The 27,586-nt window shown below is 41.4% G+C and overlaps 1 protein-coding gene across 3 annotated transcripts in view; it reads right to left on the reverse strand.

Moving 5' to 3' along the window:
• The window catches only part of DOP1B (DOP1 leucine zipper like protein B), a 64,666-nt gene that overhangs the window by 17,470 nt on the left and 19,610 nt on the right, over nucleotides 1-27,586 (reverse strand). For all 3 annotated transcript variants that reach the window (XR_014525393.1, XM_083500159.1, XM_083500160.1), the window contains exons 10-27: nucleotides 24,075-24,195; nucleotides 23,265-23,384; nucleotides 22,406-22,502; nucleotides 21,528-21,719; nucleotides 19,690-20,380; nucleotides 17,387-17,658; nucleotides 16,182-16,334; nucleotides 14,885-14,985; nucleotides 14,123-14,313; nucleotides 10,700-12,317; nucleotides 9,858-9,969; nucleotides 8,814-8,999; nucleotides 7,578-7,703; nucleotides 7,148-7,282; nucleotides 6,543-6,598; nucleotides 3,017-3,121; nucleotides 2,849-2,915; nucleotides 88-232 (exon numbers count right to left, since the gene is read on the reverse strand). Coding sequence is in view for 2 of the 3 variants with exons in the window: in XM_083500159.1 (XP_083356285.1) it covers nucleotides 88-232; nucleotides 2,849-2,915; nucleotides 3,017-3,121; nucleotides 6,543-6,598; nucleotides 7,148-7,282; nucleotides 7,578-7,703; nucleotides 8,814-8,999; nucleotides 9,858-9,969; nucleotides 10,700-12,317; nucleotides 14,123-14,313; nucleotides 14,885-14,985; nucleotides 16,182-16,334; nucleotides 17,387-17,658; nucleotides 19,690-20,380; nucleotides 21,528-21,719; nucleotides 22,406-22,502; nucleotides 23,265-23,384; nucleotides 24,075-24,195 (4,488 nt within the window). In the remaining variant the exon portion in view is untranslated. The remainder of the gene's footprint in view (nucleotides 1-87; nucleotides 233-2,848; nucleotides 2,916-3,016; nucleotides 3,122-6,542; nucleotides 6,599-7,147; nucleotides 7,283-7,577; nucleotides 7,704-8,813; nucleotides 9,000-9,857; nucleotides 9,970-10,699; nucleotides 12,318-14,122; nucleotides 14,314-14,884; nucleotides 14,986-16,181; nucleotides 16,335-17,386; nucleotides 17,659-19,689; nucleotides 20,381-21,527; nucleotides 21,720-22,405; nucleotides 22,503-23,264; nucleotides 23,385-24,074; nucleotides 24,196-27,586) is intronic.

Here is a 27,586-nt window from a genome sequence, read left to right on the forward strand (position 1 = left end):
CTTCCCTCCACCTTAAGCAGACTTGTGGGACTAAAATGCTTGTATAAAACAACAGCTAGCCCATAGAACTGTCTCCATTTTTCTTACCGCAGAAATCATCTTCAGCCATGGGCTCATCTAAAGCAACCTGAGGCTGAGCTTTCACCTCCAGATTCCTGCTGAGCCAGCTAGTTTGTTCTAGCGAAGAACCAGCAACATTCCCGACGGCTTCCAATATTTTCTGGGTTACCTCCTGAAAGGGAAAGCAGAGTAAGAGAGACGAGTGATTCGTGCATATAGACATCACTCAGGGCATTTTGTCTTATGGAAGTAATATTTGTTTTATTGTGAGAAGGGAGACAAGTGGCAAACCAAAATATCACTTTACTCCATTTGAATTCTGTGAAGGCAGTGCATGCTACAGAGTCATTCCCCCTCCCCACCAAATACTGAACCTCTTGCTGGAGGTTCAGTGTGGCTAATGTGTGATGTGCAGTTTGCAAGGCATTTGTGATATGCCTATTGGCCCATTAGAATAATGAAATTTTCGTTTTTCTATTAAAAAGCCATCCTAAAAGTTCTGTTGGACATATTGTGGATCTATAACTACATGTTGGCTATGTTCTTTTTGACTTGTTTTCTGGGTTCAAGGGTAAAGTACACAAGGAAGAGCTCCACTTATGGTATGAACCAATGTTTGGTAAGAACTGTTTGCTGTTTGATTACAAGAAGCCATGATGATCATTATGGCACTATTTTAGTGTTGTTAGCCGCCCTGAGCCCGGCTTCGGCTGGGGAGGGCGGGATATAAATAAAATTTATTATTATTATTATTATTATTATTATTATTATTATTATTATTATGCCCAGGCTAGAGGAGCAGGAAAGATGCTGGCTAAGCATCCCTGAATACAAGTATCATCCTTACCATACAGAGCTTGAGATAAACACAGCAATGGGCCCTATATCTTCCTTTGAAGATGGGCGTTTGAAAGTTCTCTAATAGTAGCACCAAAGGGACCCCTAGATGAGCAAATTCTGGTTACTCCCTATGCTAATTAAAAATAGGTTACTCCCTATGCTAATTAAAAAAGATAATTTATCTCTGTGATCTTTTTGAGTTTGTGCTGGAACAAAAACAGACTTTGTTTAATCAGGAATGAAATACCTTATTACTTTCATCCATTTTTATCTTTGGGTACCTTTTAATACCATGCTTCTTGTTCAGAGTTTAAGAATTACCTATGCCTCTGTTTAATTAAACTGGGAAAGAGTATTCAAGGGAAAACACCCCAGGTATAAACTGTGGGGGGGAAAGAGGGGTAAACGATATGAACTAGGCACTTGAAGGTTGTGGTGTTGTCATGTCCCTGGTGATGCTTGTTACATCATAAGATTCTTTTTACTTTTATCAACATTTTATTCCCATTTTAGAGTCAGAAGCTTTTGTTTTGTGCAATTAATGTAAGGCAGTAGGGCAAGATCTTAATTAGAAACCAGTTGGTTTCAATGTTCTTCATCCAGATTTTGGCACAATTTATGACTTAGTTGTGATAAGGAAAGCTGAAATATTTAAGGATGAAAGTGAAGGAAAAGAAACAAAGAGGGCGAGTATCTTGCTACAAGTCATAAATTAATGAAGGACTAATTATTAATGAGAAGTGAAATTGTTCAGGGGTACCAGAGAGAACCAGAATGTGGTTTGAGATCCGAAATGAAAGGGGGGTTTCTATTAGGGAAACACAAAGAAGAGAGAGACTTTGGGAAGGGGGGGCACTCTCTCAATGTTTTCTTACATCTTTTAGCTTACACTGGTTTCCCTTCCTCTCCCAACAGCATCTTCCATGAGGGTGTGCTGACTTGGTGTTATGGGGTGGGGGAGAACAGGTCTGTGATTTCTGCATTTCCTTGGGCAAGCTTGTCTGTTTGCTAAGAGGCCTTAGAAAGGCCAGATTTTTCTTATGGTGTTTACTATTTCATTATGTTTTTGATTGTCGCTATTTTTGCTCAGGAATCTTCCAATGGAAAACTGAAGCCCTCACTTACAGCAAGTCTGGTAGGTATGGACCTTTGATTTATCATCCCCCAAAGCCCCCAGTTCTGCCTCACAGAAGCAGAACTGTTTTGAAACCATGGGCCAGATCTTTAGCAGGATCTGCCTCATTGGTAAAATTTGGCCGGTGGGTGGGGCTGCCCATCTGCCAGTCAGCTGACACCACGTGACTTAGTGCTTTGAAGTCCCTAATTTGTACCTCACAGGTAGCAAGATCCTGCTAAAACAAAGGTTTTCCCCTTTTGTCTTAGTACCTGCTTCAACGGAAGACCCTGCTGATGCAGTCAATTTACAGTGGTGCCCCGCAAGACGAATACCTCGCAAGATGGAAAACCCGCTAGACGAAAGGGTTTTCCGTTTTTGAGCTGCTGCGCAAGACGATTTTCCCTATGGGCTTGCTTTGCAAGACGAAAACGTCTTGCGAGTGTTCCGATTTTCCCCCGCCCCCCCTTTTTCTAAGCCGCTAAGCCACTAATAGCCTTTTAGCCGCTAATCCGCTAAGCCTTTAATAGCCGCTAAGCCTTTAATAGCCGCTAAGCCTTTAATAGCCGCTAAACCGCTAATAGCGCTAATCCGCTAAGCCGCTAATAGATGAAAAAACCGCTAGACAAAGAGACTCGCGGAACGGATTAATTTCGTCTTGCGAGGCACCACTGTATATGGATTGAATTTAGAACCCATTTTTCACAACAAGCTAGTGGTTTGGGACCATTAAGCATATATTTTCCATTAAGTAGTCAAGTTTGGTGCATGACATGGGGGAGCAGGGAGAAATCAAGATCTACATGTATGAACTGAAAACATGCTATGGAGTACCTGCAGGTCTTTCTGATCCTTCTTGTTTTCCTGGTTTGGAGTTCTAGTCACAAAATCATTCAGAGTGCTGCAGAAGAATAAGCCCAAATTAGTGTACCATTACACTACTAGTGTACACTATAAGTGTGCTACAATTGTAGTGTGCAAAAACAACTGCTGCTGCCGTACCTGAGAAGCAAGAAATAACCAGGTGGTGCCAAATTCAGCTGCACAGATTCCTTCAACACTCCTAACAACGACTGGAAGTTCTCTTGCAAGGCTATGACAGGAAGTCTGAGGGAAAACAAAAAACACACACAAAGCCATCAGTTCCAGTGCTGAAAAATACTGAAACCATGCACACTGCAAGTATCAGATAGGGGCTTACAGGAAAGGCTATTTTGTTCAGTTTCATGTTGAAGATTAACCATTAATCATATTCTTGCTGTCAGGCAATTTATGCAATTCATTGAGATAGCAGTGAATACACAAGTGCTCTAACTTACTTCAGAGCCTTCATGGTGAAGTGAGGAATAAAAGAATCACTAAGTGAATACATTTCTGGGACATTTACAATGACAAAGGAACACTGCCTTCAGCTATACACTAGGTTGGGTACCCTATTAAAAACCCAGTTTCAGAATGGATAAAATCTGATACATCAATAATAAAAGTATGATTTAGGAAATAATTTTTTTTAAATTGTTTCATTGGCCCTAAGAGCACTATTGTAGGTGTCCAAGATTGGACTGAAATCATTGTTAATTGTGACCTTTTTGGACTTATTTTCTAAGCTCTGTGCAGAGGGAGCAGACCCAATAACAGTGTGAAGCAAAGTTTGGTTTCAGGAAGCAATAGTGATCCACAAGGCCTGGGAGAAAAAAGATGTGGGCCAAGCATTCTTTTTTGTGTTTTTATTAAAAAAAAATTATGAGCAACAAATGTACATTCAGTTTTCAAAACGTTGAATCCTTCGTCAGTTACATTCAGTTTGATACATTATTGTTAGGGGACGTTTTTGTGTCAGTATCACATGGGCAGTATGATTCTACTTTGTGGATGTCTTTGAACGGCTTTGAGATAGAGACTATTTTGAAGGAGGAGCACCAGGTTTTAGGAATGGGGGCCCCTTTATGATGTCATCAAACAGGCTAGTCCTGTGGGGCATCAGGGTTTCTTTGAATTTCTTGTTGAATTCTGCTGTAAAGCCATCTGGGCAAGCGGCTTTGTGTTGTTTTAGGTCTTTGAAGACAGTCTCTTTCCTCTGGGGTAATAAAGCTGTCCATGTATTCTTGTTCCTCTGCTGTTAATAAGGTTGCCAAGGGCAATCCTGCCAGGAAATTTTTAATTCCCTGTTTGGGCAAGTTCTGTGAGTTTTAATTCTCTGTTTGGGCAAGTTCTGTATATATTTGAGTACAATTCAACAAATTCTGAGATTACTTCTTTAGAGGAGAATGTTGCATTGCCATCCTTCTGGGTGCGGCAATGTATTTTTGTTTTGAGTGATTTTTTCCTGCATCTGTTTGCTAGTAGCCTTGGGTTTATCCCTTTAAATTTGTAAAAACATTGTTTTGGGAACAGGATGCTGATCATTGTCCTATTAATTTCTAGTGAGTCAATCTCCATTCTTTTATGTTCTATTAGTTTAAGGAGTTTTTATGGTTCCTTAAATTCTTGAGCACAGGGGGTCATTCTTTTACAGTTTTATTGTTGGAAAGTTGACACTGCCTTGCTGTCAAAACTGGGAACTTTGTACCTCAGGAGAAATTAATCTTTTATTTTACTTTATTAAGCGAGAGGGCTGGATGGCCTAAGTTTTGAAATGTTCCAAATGTTTTAATAAATTCCACCATATGGGACACTACAGAATTAATATTTTTCTTTTAAAGAGCATATTTTCCCTGTTTAGAGGTTGACACCGTTAGTTTGGGCAATTAGGATGACAAAGGGAGGGGAAAGATTTACAACCTCTCTCTCAGCCAGGTACCAAATGGTGTCAAGATTCCTCTTCTTGGCCTCAACAATATTTATGACCCAGTTATGATAATGAAGTTGAAGGAGCTCAGGTTACAATGAAGATGAAAAGAATAGACAATCCAGAATCTGGAGACTGTCACCATAAATTACGTAAGTATTCTTTTAAATGAGTAGTACATTCTTCAGAGGTGAAACAAGACAGAAAGAACCAATGACCTCAGTGTTGGAAATAATCTGAAATGAAAGCAGTCTTTACAATGAAAACAAAGATGCGCTACTCCTTATCTTTCTATCCTGATCTTGTGTCCTTTTCACAATCCTTCAACAATCCTTCTACATGGTGTTTTTCCTTCTCTCACCAAAAAGCCTCTCTCCTAAATGCTACAGATTGCAGGTTTGGAGCTACCTTCTCATTCTATTTTGCATTTTGGATGACTTTTGACCAGGAGCCTTCAACTGAAAACCACAGCAAATCTTGTAGAGGTGCACACTTTGACTAGCTTGTTAATTAGATAGTTAATCTGAAGGGTTAATCTTAATGTTATCTGCACATAGTGAGTTTCTGCACTAAACTCACTTCTGCAATTGTGGTCAAGCCAGCTACCAGACAGGCTGAGGGGCCATTTCCTGCCTTGCGCTTCCTGCTTCAGTAATGCAAGATAAGAAAAGACACGTACAAGGGGCTGCTTAACTAGCAAAAAGACACGTGTACGAAGGAGAGGGGAGGGGGTGCTTAGCCAGCAGAAAGGCACACGCACAGGGATAAGAGGAGGGAGTGCTTAGCCAGCAGTGCTTAGCCAGCAATATAGATATGCCCTAAAAGGGAATAAGTTGTAAACTGGCCAGCTGATTGGGGAAGTTTGGGAGGTGGGTGAATGCTCTCAAGTATAAGAATGTTTGCTGGACATAGTAAAGTTGCAGCCAGATTTCAGAAGTTATTCTGCTGGTTGTCTCTGTGCACAGATTAAACTCTTTTCTCCAAAGAAGAAACTTTCCTGGTGTTATTTTACTCTTTCTTTGGTCCTGGGGTCGCGGGCAAACGATTCCCTGGTGCAAAAAGGCTTCAAATCATTCTTACTGTTTCTGCAACGCATTTGCTACCTCTGGTAAAATGAATTAAGTTGCTACCATGCCTCACAATATCTTACTGCAGCAATAGGGCACTTGGGAGCTATTTGTATTAACTCTTTTGCAGCTCATGCTACTTGAACAAAGTAGTTCTATAGTTCTCAGCATCAGGACCAAAAAAAATTCACTGTAAGCATACTGTGCAATTAAAAAAAGAGAGGAAAGAATAGAAAGCAAATGCATTAATTTTGTAGTTAATGGTAAAGGGACCCCTGACCATTAGGTCCTGTTGCGGATGACTCTGGGGTTGCGGCGCTCATCTCGCTTTACTGGCTGAGGGAGCCGGTGTACAGCTTCTGGGTCATGTGGCCAGCATGACTAAGCCGCTTCTGGTGAACCAGAGCAGCGCACGGAAACACCATTTACCTTCCCGCCTGAGCGGTACCTATTTATCTACTTGCACTTTGATGTGCTTTCAAACTGCTAGGTTGGCAGGAGATGGGACCAAGCAACAGGAGCTCACCCCGTCGTGGAGATCTGAACCGCCGACCTTGGGCAAGCCCAAGGCTCAGTGGTTTAGACCACAGCGCCACCCGCGTCCCACCTAATGTTTGTAGTTACTGGATTCAAAAAGAAGTAGAAATGTATAACAGCCTAGAAGCTCATTTACCTTTGTGTGAAAGCATAGCAGAACTGGAGCACTGGGATATCCACTAGAGAAGATTTCTGGAAAGAAAGAGAAAACCCTATTACCAAATTACAAAGAAAACACATTAATGGAAATTTGAAACATATTACAGGCAAAATAATCTACAAATTATTTCAGTGATGACTTACTTCTAAGTAAACTTGTTTAAGTAGTGGTTTTGTAGAAATAAAACTGTAATTTCAAATTTCCTACAAGTTGTTTACAAAAACCAGGGACACCTGCAGTTCCTTGAAAGACACTTGGGGTTGAATAGAGATCCCAAATTAGCCATGCTATCCCAGATATATACCCTCTTGTTTATTGTCTTGGATAACCCTCAAGTTACTATGTGACTGACCAAATCTGAACGCTAATCAATTCTGTATGCTGCTCACAATCCTTTAAATAGTGATGAGGCAAAAACCAAGAGCTCCTGGTCTATTCCCACCTTTCAGCTCATTTTATCCTCTCACTAACTTCTTCATTAAAGAACTAATCAACTTAAGGAATTAGTAGGCTGATGAGCAATTGAAACTTCCTAACTTGTGAGTAACAGAGATTATAGACAGAGTAAAAACGACACCTACCTCTTCACCTTTGATTTGGGATGGTTTCTTTACAACTTCTTTTACAAGCTGCAATATAGTGTCTGTCTTCAGAGTATTTAGGGCACAAACTAGATCAACAAGTATAAGCTGAGATGCACTAGCTGCGGGAGGAATCTGAAACAAAAACATACATAAAGGACCACCCCTTGTAAATTGATTTGTAACATGCCTTTTCAGAAATATCTGGTTCTATTCTACAAGCATGCACAGGAGCTGAAACTGTGGTGTTCAGACACAGGAAAAACAAGAAACTAGGCATACTGTGTGTGTTGGGGGGGGGGGTCCGGCAAATGCTTTGAAGTAGTCTTTGCCAACCTGGTACCCTCTAGATGTTTTGAAGTTTTACCTTATCATTGGGCAGGGGAATGAACTATTTATCACACATTTGTGATTTCTTCTTCTCCTTTACCTTTGTTTTGTTCTGATGCCTGTGAGATTTTTTGCTGCTCCACACTGCTGCTACTGCAGCTATAAGTTGCACCCCAAGCTGCCCAGTGAGGGGATTCAAGAAGTCAAGGATTTTAGTCTTCAGTGTCTATAAAAAAGAAAACAAACATTTCTTCTAGAATGGGTTTGGATGAAATTTGTTTTCCTACAGACAGGTGCCCTGATAAAATGTCGTAAGCAGCTCACTATTTTTAAATCACACTTTCTGTTCTCATACTGGGGGGGAAAGAGTCTAAATTCCCATTGTGCATGTATTTCTCATTATAAGCAAGAATTTATCATGCAGCAGTTTTTCCATGTGGTACCTGGAAGCTGCTTCTGAAAATGAACATTACAGTTGCTGTTGAGAAAACACAGTCCATAACCGTGTTGCGTGCATGCAAAATGTGCTTTATACCAAGGCGATTTCCTGAAGGCTTGTTTACCTAGGGAGGAATCCTAACTCCCAGCAAGGGAGCTGTGGGGATAAGCATAGTGGGAGAGCTATTGCTATCAAAAAGGCTATCAGTGATTACCAGTTGCTGGGAAGCACAAGAAAGAGTGATGTTGCATTTGGGTGCTGTTTACTGGCTTTCCACAGGCACTTGGCTGGTGACTGCAAGAACAGGATGCTGAACTTGATGGGCTTTTGGTGTGATCCAGCAAGCCTTTTCTTATGTACAAATCTGAAACTCTGGCATTCACATTGGCCAGAGCGGATGGGATGTGTGTGTGTGTGGGGGTACTACACACATTAGGCCTGTCTCTGGCTACAGTTCAGTGGATCCATGGCTAGTCCACCCTCCACCCACCTCATTTGGGGGCCTTACACCAGACATTGCTGGTGGCTGCCTGTCAATAGCCTGCGGTGTCATGGGGGCAGCAGGGCCCTACAAGGCAGAGCCCCTATGATGACAGATCCTACACAGTGCCACATCCTGGGTCGACACCAGCAATGAAGATGAAGGATAAAAGCCTCCTCTGTATTTGCTGTGACTCTCTGACAAATAGAGATGTATTTAAAGTGGTTGACTACATCTGCAGATATTCAATGGTGTAGGCACCTGAACTTTATCTCTATGGCTTGCTGCAGAAGCATTGCCAATCACTTCCAAAAATGCCTATTAACCTAAGCAACTTCCTATCAGAAAAATGTGGACAAGGTTTTCCCAGCTGTGGTGCACCTGCCCACAGATCACCCAGGCTTAATAAAGCTTACTTTGGTTGCCTTAAAGTAAACCGAAGAAGAGCCTTTTGTTCCAAGGAAGTCAGCTGGTCTTTTTTGAGAATCTTCCTTTTTTATGACACCCCAAAGGAGAGACATGGTGTTAATGATACGAGGAAACTCTTCCAAAATGGCATTCCTGGCATTTCTTAGGTTTATAGGGTCAACATTCCACGGTGACTGGGAATACAAAAATAAATAAATAACCCGTTAAACCCAAATATGACCAACACTGGAGATCACCCACACTATAGATATGCAGGAAAGAAACAACACATTCAAAATCCTAAACAATATAATATATAAAAAATAAGCAAGGGTGTTCTTTGCAATAATGACATTATAAATCAGACCCTGTTTTACCACATTGTAAAATTCATTCCAAATTTTTTGCTTAGCCTTGTTTATGCATATAGGGCTACAAACAATTGCACTACATACCACTTCCTATAATTTGCAAAAAAAGGGTTCCAAATCAGAATTTGTTTCAGCAGTATTACTACCTTAATAATGGATAGCTATCTTGGCTTTGCAATCAGATTTATAAATAAAGTGGAAAATGAAATGTGTTGGCAGGATAGATTTTCAATATCACCTCTAATAAATCGGGTGCAGATTCACTTGATATTTTAAAGAAAATCCTATCTGGGATTTCAATTTTTTTAAAAAAATGTCTGGCCACATTTCACATCTCATAGTATATTGAGGCATAGACTATATAAACATACTTTAAACTAAAATACCCGCTGTTCCCTCGGCTGCATTTTAAATCAACAAACTCAAAGTAGTTATCTTTGAAATCATGAAATTGATACAGAAGAACATTTTCACAGTCACATAAGGAAATTTCTAACTGTGGCTTATCTTGATTTCACTATTCCATCTTTTCCTAATATGAGGCTGTCATGGTTTCAATCCAGTAACACCCTTAAAGTTCAACATAGTTTGAATGGATATTCTTTAATAACTGGAAACATCACCTGTCAAAAGTATATATTAGACAGCAAAAGAAAGCAAGAAAAACAACAACATCATTACCTTTTTGGTTTGATTTGGATGATCCAAAAGACAAAAATGGCCAATAGTGGTTAGTCCTTCCAAAAGGGTAAGAGGATAATCTGGTGTGATGTTTTCCCTTTTAGAATTCATGCTTTGGGGAGAAAGTTAACAATTCAGTTGGTTGTTTCAGTCTTGTAAAGAAATTAGGGGATAGCCCGCATTCACTTCCATTAAGCTAGAACCTTTCCTTTGCACGCTATGCTTTTAATCCACCCAGCCAGTTATCTGCTGATGCTTTGCTATCTAGGGAGAGTTTGCCCACTGGCTAACTCATAAAAGCAAAGAGAGAGCTGTGTGTAGATTATCTGTCCTGGATGGGAGGGGACAGCAACAGTGGTTTTTGGGCAGGGGGAATACCAGACAAACTTTGCAAGATGATGAAAATGTGGCAGGGAAAAGCCTGATCTGATTGAGACACCACAAGAATTGAGTGGGACATTTCCCCTACTGGTGGAACTGAGAAGCTGAAACAAGTCTTGCTTGTATAGCTCAGTGAAATTACGTATTTTACATGCAGAAGATCAGCTGCCCATTTCAACCCCAGACACCTCCAATTAAAAGGGTCAGGTAGGTGAGGCTGGGAAACACCTCTTTCCAGAGACCTAAGAGCTGTTGCGAGCCAGAGTAGATAATACTGGGCTAGAAAGTCAAGAGTCGGACCTGATATAAATGTAGTTTCTTATGTTCCTACATCCTTCCCCTCCCCAAGAAACCAAACAAATAATTTAAGGAAACTTACAAATAGAAAATGAGCCATACTGACCAACAGCTAAATTAGCTAAACATGAAAAAGCCAGATTTTATGAACAACATTCTCTTACCTTACAGATGACTTTGGTGACACTTTCAGAGTTTCATATTCATACTGTTTGACAAGTTCGTCCAGGTTCTTGCATATCTGTACAATAAACGGTGCCACTGTCCAACCTAAAGATCTCCCAAAGAATGGCAAGGAATATGCAACCAAACCCACCCAAGCTGGATGCATGCCATAGCCATACTCGGGCTGCAAGCCTCGGACTACGGCAGACACAAATAATCCCTGCGAGGTTATAGGGTGTGGATGCACATACTGCATTGCACTAATGGCCTCCTGGAAGTTAAGTGACTTTTGCCATTCCTTAGATAGGCCTGGTTGATTTTCCACCTCCTCCTGAGTCTGTCCAAGGTGATGCTCCAAGACTATCAACACTTGCAGAAGTTTAAGCAGCTCAATCTGCAACGGGTGCTCGCTCCAAATCTGATCAGGACCAAAGTTGATTAGGCTTTCCTCAAGGATGCACTCTTCACTTAACCCATTAGTCTTATTGGCCATTGTATGTCCATAGCACTTCTGACTTACATACATAGAAGCGGACAGAGAAAGGAGGACAAATTCTTGAACTTTGCATCTGCCAAGCAAGTTGCGTATCAATTCTGTGTTCCTGCTCTCTGATGATTTGGCCATTGTAGCCAACTGCGCCATCATTCTTATCAAGACTTCAACACTTTTGACCTGGACATCCCTATTGCCAAGCACATCTTTGTGAGTCACTTTTAAGTAACAAGGGTAGTAAGAGCGCAGGAAACTCAGACACAGGTATGTCAGCAACTCTATTAACAGTGAATGGGGACACACGGTTGGTGACTGAGTCTGAAGCTTTCCGTAGAAGCTCTGTCCCACCAGAGCTTCCTGGTGGCGGGCTAGAAGATTGTAGATGAGATTCAGATGAGCTGTGGAGCTAGTATCCATGCTAGTGCTGGCTACAGCTTCAATAAACTCCCTAGGGTTTGTTTTGAGTACTGCCTCAAGTACAGAAAAAGCATATAGGACCCTTTTGGAATCATACGGCTGCAGGTACAAAAGAATGTGCTTAAACAGAGCCTCGGCCATTTCCTGTTTTTCCTTCTGCTGTTTTAGCAACCTAGCGGTGGTAAGGGCTTGAAGCTCCAAATCCACCTCGTCATCGCTTGAGAGAGACTCTGATGCTTGAGTTTTCTCAGAATCTGCGCGTACCAGATTGAGCATGGTGCTAGATTTGGAACTTTCAGGAGGATAAACATTAGAAGAACCAACGAGCTTCATGCTTTCTTTGTCGTCTGTCGAGCCACTGTAGTTCTCGTCATTGTTCATATCCTGCTGGTCCAGAGAAGGAGAAAAGGATGATGTATTATCACTATCCGTAGGTCCAGTGCTGGTATCAGCAGACTCTGTGTGTTCACTATTATCCTCCTCGTCTACGTCTGGTGAAGCTTCTGCACACCGATAACGATCACTTACAGCCAGTTCATTTTTAAGCAGGCATTTTTCTGGGTCTTTTTCAACTTCAGCCCAAATGGCTTCCCTGTCCACAGTTGTAAACTGGCTCAGTGGCAAACTTTCTTCAGAGCTGCTTTCAGAACGCCCCAAGGACTTCTGGAAAGGGACTTTTTTCTTTTTGTACCAGAAACGCATGTCTTCTGAAAGAAAGCAAAATTGCCTTTCTAAAAAAGTGACCACTCATTCAGTAGTGAAGGTGCAGCCTTCAGACAGCAGCCGCTTTCACGTCCCAGTATCTGAACACAATGGGTGACCCTCTTTCTTTGCAACTGTGCCATGTGTTCACAATAGACTGTTGTTAAGGGACCTATGTTCTGAAGCAATGTCTATCTGCTGTATAGTTTTAGGTGTCTGATTTTATTCTTCTTTTGGCCTGAAATTGTTGATGCTCCAAACCATTTTTTAATGATATTTTATCATTTTATTTGCCAGCCACCCAGAGTCCAATGTTCTTGGGCAGCCATTTATAAATACAGCAAATAAAAATTAACACGTATTGGCTAGTATTTGTAGATTATGATCTTTAACAAATTGGACTTCTTACACTGGAAATGATGGCATCCTTTTGTATCTTTGTGATGCTCATATACACATCAAGGTATGAGAGATAAGCCATGCTCACATACTGATCCTCTGGTTTGCCCTTCCCTATCTTAAAACAATAAACCTTTAAATTGTTCCCTAGAACAATAACTAAGCTGGACAACACCTATCATAAAAGCTACAAATTACTAATTGTACCCAATTAGCCAGGAAATATTGTTTTCACAAAGACAGCAAAGCTGAAATAAACTCTCTAAATGACAACTCTTAGTATGCTCAGACATACACCAAGTATTTTGCTATGTGCAAAAGTTATAACATTGTTTAGACTATGATCAGACATACTAATGCTGGGATTTAAATGCATTTCTTTAATGTAGCCAGATATACTTGGGGATTTATAGCCTCTCTTTTAAAATAGTTTATTTCTCTCTAGTAATTGGGTCAGATAACAATTAATTATATTAATGTATAATAAACCTTAAGTCTTCACAGGAAATTTGGATATAAATATTGCCATTGCTGGGCTATTCCTTTGTGCTTTCCTTCTGAGAGGATCACTGCTTTCATCCAGGTAACTAAAAATTTAACCTCAACCCTTTTTATCAATGCCTTGGATTCTGAACTATCTTGTTTATGCATGACCTTCATATGCTTGTCTCTATGTTATTGACTAATATTGTTTATTTCTTCTTTTGAAATGCCAAACAATTTTTATTAGTTAAAAAAAAAGAATTAAATGTCTGAGACTCACCCCTAGATACTGAGTTCTGTGTGATGATATGAAGGGAGGAACACACACACACACACACACACACACACACACACACGGCACCTGTTAATGGCAAATGCTAAGGCGCAGCTAAGTCAAGGTGTACTACATAGAAGGCAAATTTAGACTTCTACCCTGTAGAGGCCAACATTTTCTGTGCTTGGGGTTTCTGTTTAGACCAAAAGGTGGCATGCCTAACAAATATCCCCCCCTCCTGCTCTCATACTACTACAGGCTGGATCAGCCCATGAAAAGGACTAGGAGTGGTTTCAGGAAATACAAAAGAAATATACTGCCCATAACATGTAAATTATGGAATTCATGGCCAAAAAAATGTAGTGATACCTACCACATTGAAAAGGGAATTGGAAGCGTTCATGGAAGGCCAAGACTTATCACTTCCTGCTAGCCTTGATGGCTAAAGAAACCTCCAGGATTAAATATAGCATTGCCGTGTGTGTGTGTGTGTGTGTGTGTGTGTGTGAGAGAGAGAGAGAGAGAGAGAGAGAGAGGTGTGTGTTTTAGTGCATGGTTTGAAGGCTCTCCAGGGGCATCTATTGGGAGACCAAATGCTGGACTAGGTGGACCTTTCACCTGAAGGAGAAGGAATCTTCTTAAGTGAAATCTTACCTGCTGAATTTTTCTGCTTGACACAGTGAATAGAGGTACGCTGTGTCCTGGGATGAAGCAGAAGCAGAAGGATGGGTTCCAGAATTCGTGCAACATCATTAAGTGACAGCGCTCGTATCAACCAACCCTGTGCAGCAGCACCAATAGCTCCATCCGAATTATTAAGACTGTCCAACACAACGAAGAGAGACCTGGATGGAGAAATTACAGTAATATTTGTTCAAGGTGACAAGGTGACATAGAATTATGTTAAAATGTTGAGCTGGAAGACTAGTTTACAAAAAGAGAGACACATTTTAAAAATAGCTTTTCCAGCAATAGTAACCTTCTCTGCCTTCTTCAATTTGTTTGTTAAGGACCACCAGCAGAAAATGAAACCTCTATGGTGGTGTTGTGAACACAAGAATCTTTGAATTGGAGAAACAGGTGAATGTTGTTTGTGTATGTGTGTGTACACGCGCGCACACACACACACACACAAGTATGGATGTTCACATCAAGTAGGGAAGAAGCTATGGCTGGCCTGCAATAATGGGTTGAAAGCAAGCTTAAGTGTGCAAATGTGGGAGGTTTCTGTATAGAGCTATAGGAAAACAAGCTAAGCACAATGTTAAAGATGCCCATCGAAGAACAACAACAATACTTTTTGGCTTAGGTACATTTTGGGTACATATGAAACTGTAGTCTTTTCAGTTCAATGACTAAAAGTAAATGTAATTTAAACCTACACCATCAAAATAGACATAAAAGTAATAGCAATACCTATCAAAAGAGCGATTGTGGGAAGTGACTCTGCTGCCTTGGATTTCTCTGGTCAAATGCCACATGACAGAGAACCGGAACAGTGCCTCCAGCCTTGTCCCCTTAGGAGGAAAGAAACCCAAAGCAAAATCAGAACAAAAAGAATGTTTATGAGCTAGTTTGATATATTCAACTACATAGATTTAAAATTGCAGCCTTGCAGCCTACATAAATTAGTGATAATTATGGAAAGACAAGAATACGCTGATGAATGTCCACTTGCCCCTCAATACAAGAAAAATGTTTGAGATCTCTTTGAAAATAGCAGTAGTCAGAATGAAATGAATATTCTTCTAAAAGCTTAGCTCTATTTCCTTTTAGTTTGAGAAATATGAAGCCTTGATGGAACGATTATAGTGAACATGTGGCTACTTATGCTTCCAAAAATGAAGAAAATCACTGTATTGTTAGCAAGTAGGCTGGTTAATTAAATCTGCTCTTCATTATCCAGTTAATTACATCTACTCCTCAAAACCCAGAAGGAGGGATAAAATATAAACTGTGGTTTGAGGAAAGGCTTCTCAGTCCTTGCCCTAATGAGCTACCCAAAGTGCTTGCCAACCTAGGGCTACAGGTAGCCTATGCAGTGTAAGAAGGAAGATTTTGACCAATATTTACTCAAGAGGGATAGGAGACTAGTCCAAGAGTGGAGCTGAGACAGCATCTGTCTACTGGACAGAAGAGCCACATTTAACAGGGCAGCCGCCAAAGAACTGTGTGAAACTGCATGAAGCCAATGGCTGATTCAGTTTAGGACTGCCTACTCTGGTTGGAAGCAACTCTTCAGAAGTTTCCAATTGGTTTGTCAATGCTCCATTACTCAAGACACATTTTGTTTTTCAGACTGGACATGCCATGGATTGAGCCCGTGACCTTCAACATGCAAGGCATATGTTCCACCACACACAACTGATCTTCCTTAATCTTCTCGCACCTTTTTATTTATTTTTAAACAGTATCAATCTGGGGTCTAATGGAGTCCCTTAAAAGTCTTAGCAGAAAGGAATGTTAATCACAGTTTTCAAAACAACTCCAGTTTAACATAAAATATATTGCACTGATATTCCAAAAACATAAGGTGGTATCTAACCCGTGCACCCTATCAAGCAAAGATTTCTATTCGGGCAAAGGTACTTTCTCCCTTCTATACACATGCTCCCCCCAAAATCTGTTCTAGGAGTGATTGTGATATGCCCCCTGCCCCGCCCCACAAAACTAGGGTGCTGTGTTAGGCTATACAACCTTTAATAAACCTTACTTTATCATGATCCAGCAATGCATGGCAGATAATGTCTTCACAGATATTAGCAGATGGAGCTAGGCAATGAAGACGGTAGAACAGCTCTACACAAGTGTTGTGATGCTCTCTCGTCTCTTTGTTTAGCTGATTCCAAAGCACTTGAGCAACTCTCTGTAGTGAAATAAAAATAAAAATAAAAAACCACACTTTCAGGCAGGTTTAAAGGAATCTGTGTTACTGAAAATAGTTCATGGTTTTCTATACCACACACCATAATACAGCACCATGTTTATTAATGCAATCAAAAGATAATGTGAACACAGAAAACAGTACACCTCGAGTCAAACTATGCCATTTGATAGGGCAAAAATGCATTTCACAGTAGCTAGGTATTAATACCCTTAACATACACAGCGCCACCCCACACCCCTATACAGCAGAATAATCTAAGTGATGAATACCACTGGAAAGCATATTTGTTTTAAAGGGCAGTTAAGATATAATAATTTCTTTAAAATGTTACAATTTCTTTCTTTCCAAGTTCACTTTGTTGTAGTGGAAAGCAAGTCAGCGCACTCTCATCGCACATAAACTCCCTGCCCCACTGCAGCAGGCAAGGAAGAATTACAGAATTTGGGTGCCCCAACTTGCACGAGCAGAATCATTTTCTGCTAAAGCAAAGCCCCCACAGGATATGCGTGTGCATTAATATAATTTGTGTTTTGTATTTTATTAGTTCTATGCGACTGTGAAGCAAAGTTTAATACAGAATTGTTACTAAGGATTATTTGTAAGTGCTTTTCAAAGTTAATACGGCAAGGAAATGGGCAATGATTTGTACTTCAGCAGGATGTGTCTATTTACTTTCTTGGCCGGTTACAATGGTTTGGCCATCAGCACTGGAGAATGAAATGCTGAGCTACCTTCATCCTGGATAGAGTTTGGTTTTTGTACCTCTAGTGAATATCATCCCATGCTATTTCTGCAAGTTGATGTCTTTTCCCTTCCCTTCCCTTCCCTTCCCCACCCCATAACACCATTACGGCTGCTCTTCCAGAGTCGCAGTTGCCATTTTGTTTAAGAGGCACAAGTGCTAGCTAGAAACAAGTAAACAACATTAAACCACTTGCACATTACAAGCATTCCATTTCCATGGAAACAACAATGCCCAACGCATGATGAAAAGTTTATAATGTAGCTTTGCGTGCATTTTAGTACACTACCTGGTAGAAATCAGTTTTTTCCGAAATAAGTTTGAGAACCCCATGTGCAATAGGAGGGACTGTGACCATCTGCAGCCTTCCAAAGAAGGGGTTCTGCCCAGGAACTTTATACCGCTTTACTCGGTCTTCAATAACCAGTGCCAATGATTGGGATTGGTTAATTACTTCTAGCAGTACAGAGATGGACACATTCTGAATGTGGCAGTCATTGACACAGCAACATATTGTCATCAGGGATTTGAGCCACAGGGGAAAACTGGATTCACAGCCACCTGAGGAGAGCAGACAAATAGTTTCAGCTCCAGTTTTAGTACAATTGTTGTTTGTCCCCTTGACAAACATTTATCATTTAACATATGCAAGTGCCACAAAATGTTACAATGCATCCTTCACCTATGAGTGCATAGGAACATAGGAAGCTGCATTTAGATCAGTGTTGTCTATACTGTCTGACAGCAGCTCTCTAGGGGACATTCCCAGAACTACCCAGAAATGATGGGAATTGATCACGGGGCCTTCTGTTTGCAAAACTGATGCTCTGCCCTTCTCTAATATAGAAGTGATCCTGCTCAGGATTCTAGCCAGCCCAGCCATTCCTTTCCCCCACAACCACCACTTTCCTTTCTAACCAGCAGTCAACATTCTTTAGTTATTCAACATGTTTAGTCCTCTTTGGGCTGCTTTGGGTTTGCTTTCTATCCCATTAAAGTTTTTTCTTTTAATATACCGTATTTTTCGCCCCATAGGACGCACTTTTTCCCCTCCAAAAATGAAGGGGAAATCTGGGTGCATCCTATGGGGCGAATGCAGGCTTTTGCTGAAGCTTGGAGAGCGAGAGGGGTCGGTGCGCACCGACCCCACTCGCTCTCCAGGCTTCAGAAAGACATCCGCAGCCTAGGCAGCCCTGCGGGAGTTCCCACAGGGCTGTCTAGGCTGCGGATAGTAGCCTGCTTCCCGGAGCGTCAGGCGCCCTGAAGCAGAGCGCCCCCTGCGCCAGGCAGACATCCGCAGCGTGGGGAGCCTTGCAGGAGTTCCCCGCAAGGCTCCCCACACTGCGGATAGCTGCCCAGCGCGAGGGGCGCCCTGAAGCAGAGCGCCCCCCGCGCCAGGCAGACATCCGCAGCGTGGGGAGCCTTGCAGGAGTTCCCCGCAAGGCTCCCCACGCTGCGGATAGCAGCCTGCTGCCCAGCGCAAGGGGCGCCCTGAAGCAGAGCGCCCCCCGCGCCAGGCAGACATCCGCAGCGTGGGGAGCCTTGCAGGAGTTCCCCGCAAGGCTCCCCACGCTGCGGATAGCAGCCTGCTGCCCAGCGCGAGGGGCGCCCTGAAGCAGAGCGCCCCCCCGCGCCAGGCAGACATCCGCAGCGTGGGGAGCCTTGCAGGAGTTCCCCGCAGGGCTCCCCATGCTGCAGATAGCAGCCTGCCGCCCGGCGGGCGGGGCACCCTGATGCGGAGCGCCCCTCGCGCGGGGCAGACATCGGCCAGCCCCACAAGCTCTGGGGACAGCAGGGAGGCGCAGCGCCGCCATCCCGCTGTTCCTCGACCTGGTTCTGTTTCCCCGACCTGCTTTTGGGGGGGAAATAAAGGGAATTTCCCCCCCTTTATTTCCCCCAAAAAAACTAGGTGCGTCCTATGGGACGGAGCATCCTATGGGACGAAAAATACGGTATTTTTGTACTTTCTCCAAACACACTGATACCTCGGTCTTCTAAGAGCCTTAGGCAGTACTCACAATCTAAAGAACATTACTAGGTAAGTACATTACATTGCTAGACACATTACTAAACAAGATGATGGAAGCATCAACCCATTTTTCGTCTGAAAGTCATTGGCCAACTGTGCATGGGAAATGCACAATTAGGAAATGCAAATTAGACAGAGACAGACAAATTAGACAGAGATCTCATCCAAACCTCAACATGCCAAGCCGAAGAAAGCAACCAAGGTATGAATGCCCATTTACCTAGCAACAAGTCCAATTATGCTCAGTGGGACTTACTCCTAGGTAAATATGCATTGGAATGCAGTTAAAGCAAATCTGAGATTGTGCCTATTTGATCCTTTAACCTTCAATCCGCTCAACACTTACCTGGCTATCCTTTCTTCACTCAGGTCTTTATTTGCTCTTTGCCAACACTCTGAAAGCTACATGTCCCAGCTACATGTCCTTAACTGGTCCTTGCCCTACACTTACAAATTTAGAGCCCTATCACATTACTATTTTTGCGCAATTCTAATGGAAGATTATTGAATACACAACACTGCCTTATTATGTACTCTTCTGCAAATTATAATGTTCCTCTTACCAGGCACTTGAAAGAGAGACAAATGGAGCTCCTCAGTTTCCTCCTCAGAAAGATAAACAGGGAATGTAGTACAATCCAATAAGAGGTAGCACATAGCTGCAAAGGCCTCTCTACAGTCTTCTCTCATATCTCCCAAGTCAAGCATAACTTGGTCAATGTCCCATTCTTCTTCCTTTTTCCCCCTTTCACCACCAAGCTCTTCTGAAGGAGATGGAGGATCCAGATCTTTCTGTTTAAAAGATGACCCTCGGACAGTGAATAGGTCTGTTAGCATCTGCTTAAACTGAGGCACAGTTATTTGCTTGGAGTCCCATGAGCTCCTTTTCTTGGAAATATTTCCAGCAGCTTGATAATGATTTCCTTTTTTCTCCCCTTGTCTTGAATGCACTGACAGAACACTGCCATTACTGGGATCTTGTAGATGAACGACAAATACGTATTTGCTGGCAAATTTTGCCACCAGCTCCTGGATGCACTGCAAGGTCTTCTGCATGCTTCCACCCTTTTTCCAGACATCATCTTTCTCAGGAGTTACCCTAGGTATTCTCAAGTGCTGAGCGAACTCTGGGGATGAAGTGCTAAGGCCTATACCACTGTCTTCAGACTTGAGTGGAGGAAAAAGAGCGTCATCTTCATTCTGGAGCACTTTGGATTCTGTAGTCAGTTCCTGGTTTTCTTCCCTCGTGGGGCTCTGAAATAATGCAAGGATGTGGACCCAAATGTGAATGTTGAGGTTTACTCTATACAAAAACCATACATGAGTAACATTAAAATATCCTTGCATGTTTTAACTACATGTTTTAAATGCCTGGTAAAACCTTTTTCTATTCCATCAGGCTTGTGCAAGCAAACAAGAAATATATACTTCCACAACAGCTATCCAATTTCTGATGTAAACCTTTTATATGGTTTTTATTGTATGGCTTTATGTACAGTTGTGAACCACTTTGCTATTTTCTTTATAGGCATATAAATATTTTTATAAGTAAATGAACAGATGTGGGGTTGAACACTGCCTTACATGAAACAAAGACACATATCTGGTAGAAAACAGTGGGGATTTATATTTGTCTGGAACTTATCCTTGTGCTATTCAAATGCAAAGGCATATTCTGCTTTAAGTATTACACAAATTCAGATGTTATGGAGAAAGAGAGCTGAGTTTCAGTGTACTGATGCCATTTTGCCCTCATGAATGTTCCCAGCAGCTTCATATCAATATTAAATACCATTTGAAATAAAACAGTGCAGCATCCCTTAGTGTAACCACCAGGGGGCAAAAAAAGCAATCTCTTAATACAACTTTCTGGACTTGGTCCTGTAGATAGGATCAGAATCAGTGTAACACAGAATCCCCATCCGATGGAGCTGGTCCAGGAGCATATCTCTCTCTGTGGTACTGAAAGCCACAAGAGAAGCAGGAGCAAGGTTGCTCCCTGTAAAAGTCAAACTCTCCACTACCTTCCCTGAGAAGTGGATATTTGTAGCGGTTGATAGTTATTCCAATATTAATATTGCTATAGCAAAATACTGTACTGAAGCACCTACACCTCTCATCATGTATGAGACTGAATATTTAGCCTTTTGGGCCAAGTGCAGAAAGCCACCATAAGCATCAGACTCTTGACATGACAAGTCAAACTGAATATTTGTGTTATTTGCAAGAAACATAGTACTGATACCTAGATTAATACTTAGGATGGTGGGGTGGGGGGGAGGCGAAGCGTCCCATTACAGCATAAGAACTACAGTACAGCATAATGAATGGCCACATTAACAATCTGATTAATCAATTCACAAAATTTATTATAGACATAAACTCATCTCTTAATACCTACAGTGTCTGAGCTTCCTGTATCAGTACCTAGGTAGGAAGGGGGCATCTGCACTTTGCTAAGTACTTTGAAGCATGTCCTTAAGGCATGAGTGAGCTCTGGTAAACTTAGTGTTTCCATGTTTTCAAGGAGAGATTGCACTATACAGCAGAGCATCTGTGGCAGATAGAGAGACTGCACTTCGGAATAAAGTTCCTATAAAAACAAGACATTTCAAATAAGCAAATCTCTTAAATGACGTACATTTAATTTAGAAATCAGTTCTTCTTGCTTATTAAGTTTTATGTATATACAGGCAACCAATTACATCTTTCTTCTAATCTTATTTATTGTGTTAACATTTTAAATAAAGATTGATTCTTGTACACTTTGATGTCATTTTTTAAACAACTGCTTTTACTCATGTTGCTAACATTCTGGGCCTTGTTGAAGAATGGCAGGTTATATTAAATAATTTAAGTAAATAATTAATAAAATAATTTATAGACCCTAGAGAAGTCACTTTACTTGAACCTAAAGAACAGCTAAAGAACACAGCACATACATAGTTATCCAATATTAAACGAGGTTGTAAAAACAAGTTTGCAGATTATTGCATATTCCCCCCCGCTCAAATTATCAATCTTTTGTTTTCTTCTAGGGCACAAAAGCTGTCCATAAATGTACAAAACCTCGAACAAAACCTATCATTCCACAGCTCTTTAATAGATGTGTGAGACTTAAGTCATAAAAGTTGAGCAAATAATAAAGACAAGACTAGTATGCAAAAAACACTTTTCAAATGACAAATGTGTCCATGCACCATCAGATATTTGGCAATTAAAAATGCGTTTTCTTAATAATTAGTTTATTTGCAGGGATACACATGGAAATTGACTTACTAATGGTATTACATCTAGAAGAAATATCAGTAGAGTGCAGAGTTCTGAAACGGTTGCAACATTCCTCGTCATAAGTTGTGTCTGCATAGATTTATTTCTGCAATTGAAAGGGAAAGCGTGGTTTTGAGAAACTTTTTAGAAACTGAACTGCACTGATGTTTTATCTTGCTCGCTACTTTTGGTAGAAATGCTGCTAAGAAATGTTTCAATATTTATGGCTGAAATGTAATAAAGCTCAAGCATTGAAGAGATGTGAAAGTGAACACTGCAGCAGCATATCATCCCTAAGTTTTATACATTATATCAATGGCCAGGATCTTGTATGCCAAGACATGAAAATGCATACACATTTAAGGATAAAGGATGAATTAACCTGACTTCCTTTAATAAGATAAAAAGTTAACAAACAAAACAAGATTTTTAAAACCTGCATATGAAAACTATTGTTTCGGTTAGTTATGCTTTTATTGTTAAATAAAGAAATTTCATAGGAAGCAATTCATCAACAATATGAAATAAATAAACAAACAAAACTAAGATTCAAACATTATCTTCAACTGAACTGTCCAACAGGTTCAAAAGGATATATTGAATATTTTTTAGGTAAAGTAACCAACTCATTTAATTCAAATTTGTTCTACCATTCTCTCAGCCATTTACTCACTCACTCACTTATATATATATGACTATTGAAAGATTCCTATAATGCTTTTCAAAAATGTATTACAGTGGTGTACGACAATAAAACTTCATAGGAAATACATACAACACACAGTAGGTCAAGAATAAGTAGCAAAGTTCAGACTCTAACACTAACAGCATAATATATATATATAGAGAGAGAGAGTGTGCACGCTACCTGAAGCAGTCTTCGAAACATCTGGTCATATAATCCCAGAGAAAATCCGTGCTTAAGGATGTGATCAACAGATTAGCTGTTTTAACTATCTCAGATGCATTCTTGTTTTCTTTGATTGCACTAAAAACAGCAAGAGTCAAACAAATGTAGTAAATATTCAGCAGTAAGCATTCTGAAGTATTAAGGACAGAAGTCAAAGAACAAATATATATTGCAAAATAAGAAATCTAGCAGGGTAATGGGAACTATGTCTCATCGGCTGTTGTTGATTTCTGCTGCATATGCTTCTGACAGCATCCTGACCATAAGACGGGTTATGTACTGTAGTTGCCATGATACCATAAGCCCTACTGGACTACCAGCATCAATGGACCTACATTTCCAATTGACCTTTGCAGCTGATAATCCAACAAGGGGCCCTGCAGCCATTTCCCCCTATGTCATCATCAAGAGAATTGAGAGGTCTCAGCTTGATGCAGTCTCAAATAAAACCAAACCCTTAATTACAATTTGCTTGCAGTGTGCCCATTCTAAACTGAGTGCAGGGGTGCTCACTCACCACTACCTATAAAAAAAATGATCGACATATTAACTGTCTAACTATTCTAGTTCAATGCTCAATTTCAATGAAATTTACTTTCAGGGAAATGCTAATTTGGGTACTCAAATGCAATGACACAATAGTCATGGTCAGCAGGAAACTAGCGGGGGTGGGGGTGGGGGTGGGGAGATAAATCAAATCCCAGTAGTGTTTTTTAGGCACCTGATTAATGTCAGAGCAAAAAAAGAAAAAGAAAGACCAAAGCATACCTTGTAAGGACATTTCCCGTTTGACTGTAACTAAGTTTAAGATCAGAACCCAGTGTATCCTTGCAATAAGAATAGAATGCTCTGATCACTTCAAGAAACAAATCCGCAACAACTGGTGGTCCTTCAACAAAAGAAAGATACAATGAAGTCTGATCATAATGAGTGGCAATATTTTATTTCAGCATAGAAGAGAAGGAAATAGAAACCCAATTTCTTAGTGGCCCAATGAATTATGTAGATAATTGTCAAGCCCTGTTCCATTTTTACTGGAATGATTAAAAACCGACAATGTGATCAGAAATTGTTTCCTAGAACCTTTATATTCTTAGTGAGAAGCTGAGTACTGTACTGGTCTCAGGTCATCAGATGAAGTAGGCTTTAGCTTAGAATGCTTATGGCATTACATTTTAGTCTTTAAAGCAACGGATCCTTGTTTTTGTTGCAACAAACTAATACAACTATTTTTCAGGAGCTTTTCTTCTATTTTATATTCCTCAGCAAGACTTCAGCAAGACCCACTGCAAGTACTTAGAAATATATGTATCCCCCCCCCTCAATGACTGCAACGATTCATATTATACAACATTTATTCTGAGCTACTATTGTGGCCTGTCCCCTCTCCACAGATTTGTTATCTGAACAAAATGTTTTAAGCAGGCACTGAAAAGAGAACATCCAAGGTTGATGTCAATAAGCAGGGAGTTTCAAAGAATAGATGCTGCCAAGTAAGTAATGTTCATTAATTTCAATGGGTCTACTCAGAGCAGAACAAACAACAAATACAACCCGTTCCTTTGAAAGCAGAAGGGCTAGCGCTTCTTTACATCTGCACTAGGTTTCCTCAAAATACCGTATTTTTTGCACCATAACACTCACTTTTTTCCTCCTAGAAAGTAAGGGGAAATGTCTGTGCGTGTTATGGAGCGAATGCCTGCGGGTGGCGGGGGGGGGGGTCTGCTGCAGTTGTGAGCAGAGGATCCATGGTTCCTCTTCCTTCCCTCCTCCGTGGCTCGCTTTGAAACAGCAAAGCAGGAGAAGAGCCGCTGAGTGGGGAGGAGAGAGGGACAGAGAGCCTGCTTGCTTTAAAGGAGCAAAGCGGGAGAGGAGAGGAGCCGCTTACACTCCTGTCCGGTTGGCTCCTTTAAAGTAAGCAGGCTCTCTGTCCCTCTCTCCTCCCCACTCAGCTCGCTAAATAGCATTATTAGCAGCATCCTTCTCCACACACCCCATGCGTGCTCCTTGTCCCTTGAGTGCTTTTCCTTCCCTCCCCACTTAAAACGTGGTTACAAAGCACGGATCCACCTGGATCCTCAGGATTTTTGCACTGGGTCACCCCAAATTCACCATCAGATCACATAGCATGTCCATGGCTACATCTTGCACCAAAAAAATCATGCACCCACTGTTGCCTGGGGTCGCAGTGGTGCAAAAACGTGGTTACAAAGCATGGATCCACATGGATCCTCAGGATTTTTGCATTGGGCTACCCCAAACTCACCATCAGATCACATGTCTGTGGCCACAGCATGAACCACAAAAATCATACATCCACTGTTTCGTTTAGAATATTTTTTTTCCTTGTTTTCCTCCTCTAAAAACTATGTGCGTGTTATGGTCTGGTGCGTGTTATAGAGCGAAAAATACGGTAAATTCAAACAATACTTTTGAGAGAAGATCTTGCTTGCTGTAGCCTATACACCAATTTCAAGCAATATTTCAAAAGGATAGAAATAATGCCACAGGTTCTCTTATATTTAAATATTGCACAGATGTATGAAATAATGGTAGTTTTCTATTATATGTCAGGCTTTTAAAAGTGAAGTAACAGTAGCATGCTCATACCAATGGAATATACTTCCTTATTTTATTAGAGAGAAGGAAAAAGCAGGATTGCAGAACATCTAACAGTTAAACCACAAGAGACCCTGAAAATGCAACATTAGTTTGGCAGTTACTGTCAGGGAACTGCCATCAGTGCTGGAGGGAGAGAGCAAAATCCAGAGGGATTCCAGAGAGCGTCCCGGGAGTGGGAGAGGCAGCCCATCTTCTGGGGAAGAGAATCAGCGTAGCACCAGTGGAGAAGAGGGGCAGATGGGGGAAGCGGCGAGGCGGTCACATGACGCCTTGCTGGGGACCAGCAGGGAGAGTAGAGGTCCTCCGCTGCCTACGCCCTCCTTGCGCAGAAGGCTTTCGCGCAGAGAGAGTAGGAGGAGACTAGGCGTCAAAGAGCTTCTTTGCTGGAAGAAGTTTAAGAAACGCCCACTGACGGATTCTGCCAGCGATTGAGACAGCCACGGGAGAGTGGCTGTCCGGACAGAAAAGGTTCACTCAGGCAACCCAGCCAGGTGTTGGCACAGGCTTACGCACGAGCAACCCCTAGAACCATTACAGTTACTTCTAAACATTTAGGAACAGAAATGTTATTTCCACAATAGAAATCCACAAGAGCTACTCAAGCAGCCAAGGTTGACAGCCATTCAGAACATAATCTAGAGACAAGATGGTTTTAAAAACCAATATGAAGCTATGGCCATAAAGCTGATATGGACAAAACAAAGGTCAGTTCATAGTGTGTTTCCTGCATATCCTGGAGGCATACTGAAGCACATGACTAGTGATCTGGGCACAAGCCTTATTGGGACTCATCATGATAAGAATAATAAACAAACAAATAATAATAATAATAACAATAATAATAATTTTTATTTATACCCTGCCCCCCCAAGACTGGGCTCAAGGTGGCTAACACAGAGTATAAAAACAATTGATTAAAATACAACTTAAAAACAAAGTGAAAATACAACATTAAAATGCAGCTTCATTTCAGTAGAAATTCAAATCAAAAACTTTTTGGGGATGAAAACGTCAAATCTTCACCAAGGCCAACTATCCAGACTGTACCTACGTGGGCCAGAAAAAAGCCAGGGAAGTCCCCAAATAGGAGTTCCATCACAGAAGGAAAAAGAGGGGGAGGGGATCAAGTTGATTCCAAGCCAAAGGCCAGGCGGAACAACTCTGTCTTACCGGCCCTGTGGAAAGAAATCGGATCCTGCAGGGCCCTGCAGAGCGTTCCACCAGGCCGGTGCAAGTGTTGAAAAGGCCCTGGCTCTGGTTGAGGCTAATCTAACTTCCTTAGGGCCGGGGACCTCTAGGGTGTTGCTATATATGGACCTTAAGGTCCTCCGTGGGACATACTGGGAGAGGCGGTCCCGTAGGTACGAGGTCCTAGGCCATGAAGGGCTTTAAAGGTCAAAACCACCACCTTAAATCTGACCCTGTACTCCACCAGGAGCCAGTGAAGCTGGAAAAGCACTGGGTGAATATGCTCCCATGGCAGAGACCCCGTGAGGAGCCTCACTGCAGCATTCTGCAGCCGCTGGAGTTTCTAGGACAGCTTCAAGGGCAGCCCCGCGTAGAGCGAATTACATCCTGCTACCTATTGGCAAAGAAGCTGTAAAGTTTGTCTTTTGTTTTGCTTAGCCATCTATTGGCCTGTTCACATGTAATGTTAA

The sequence above is a fragment of the Podarcis liolepis genome (assembly GCF_965112155.1).
Source record: "Podarcis liolepis genome assembly, chromosome: 4".
NCBI classification, from domain to species: Eukaryota; Metazoa; Chordata; class Lepidosauria; order Squamata; family Lacertidae; genus Podarcis; species Podarcis liolepis.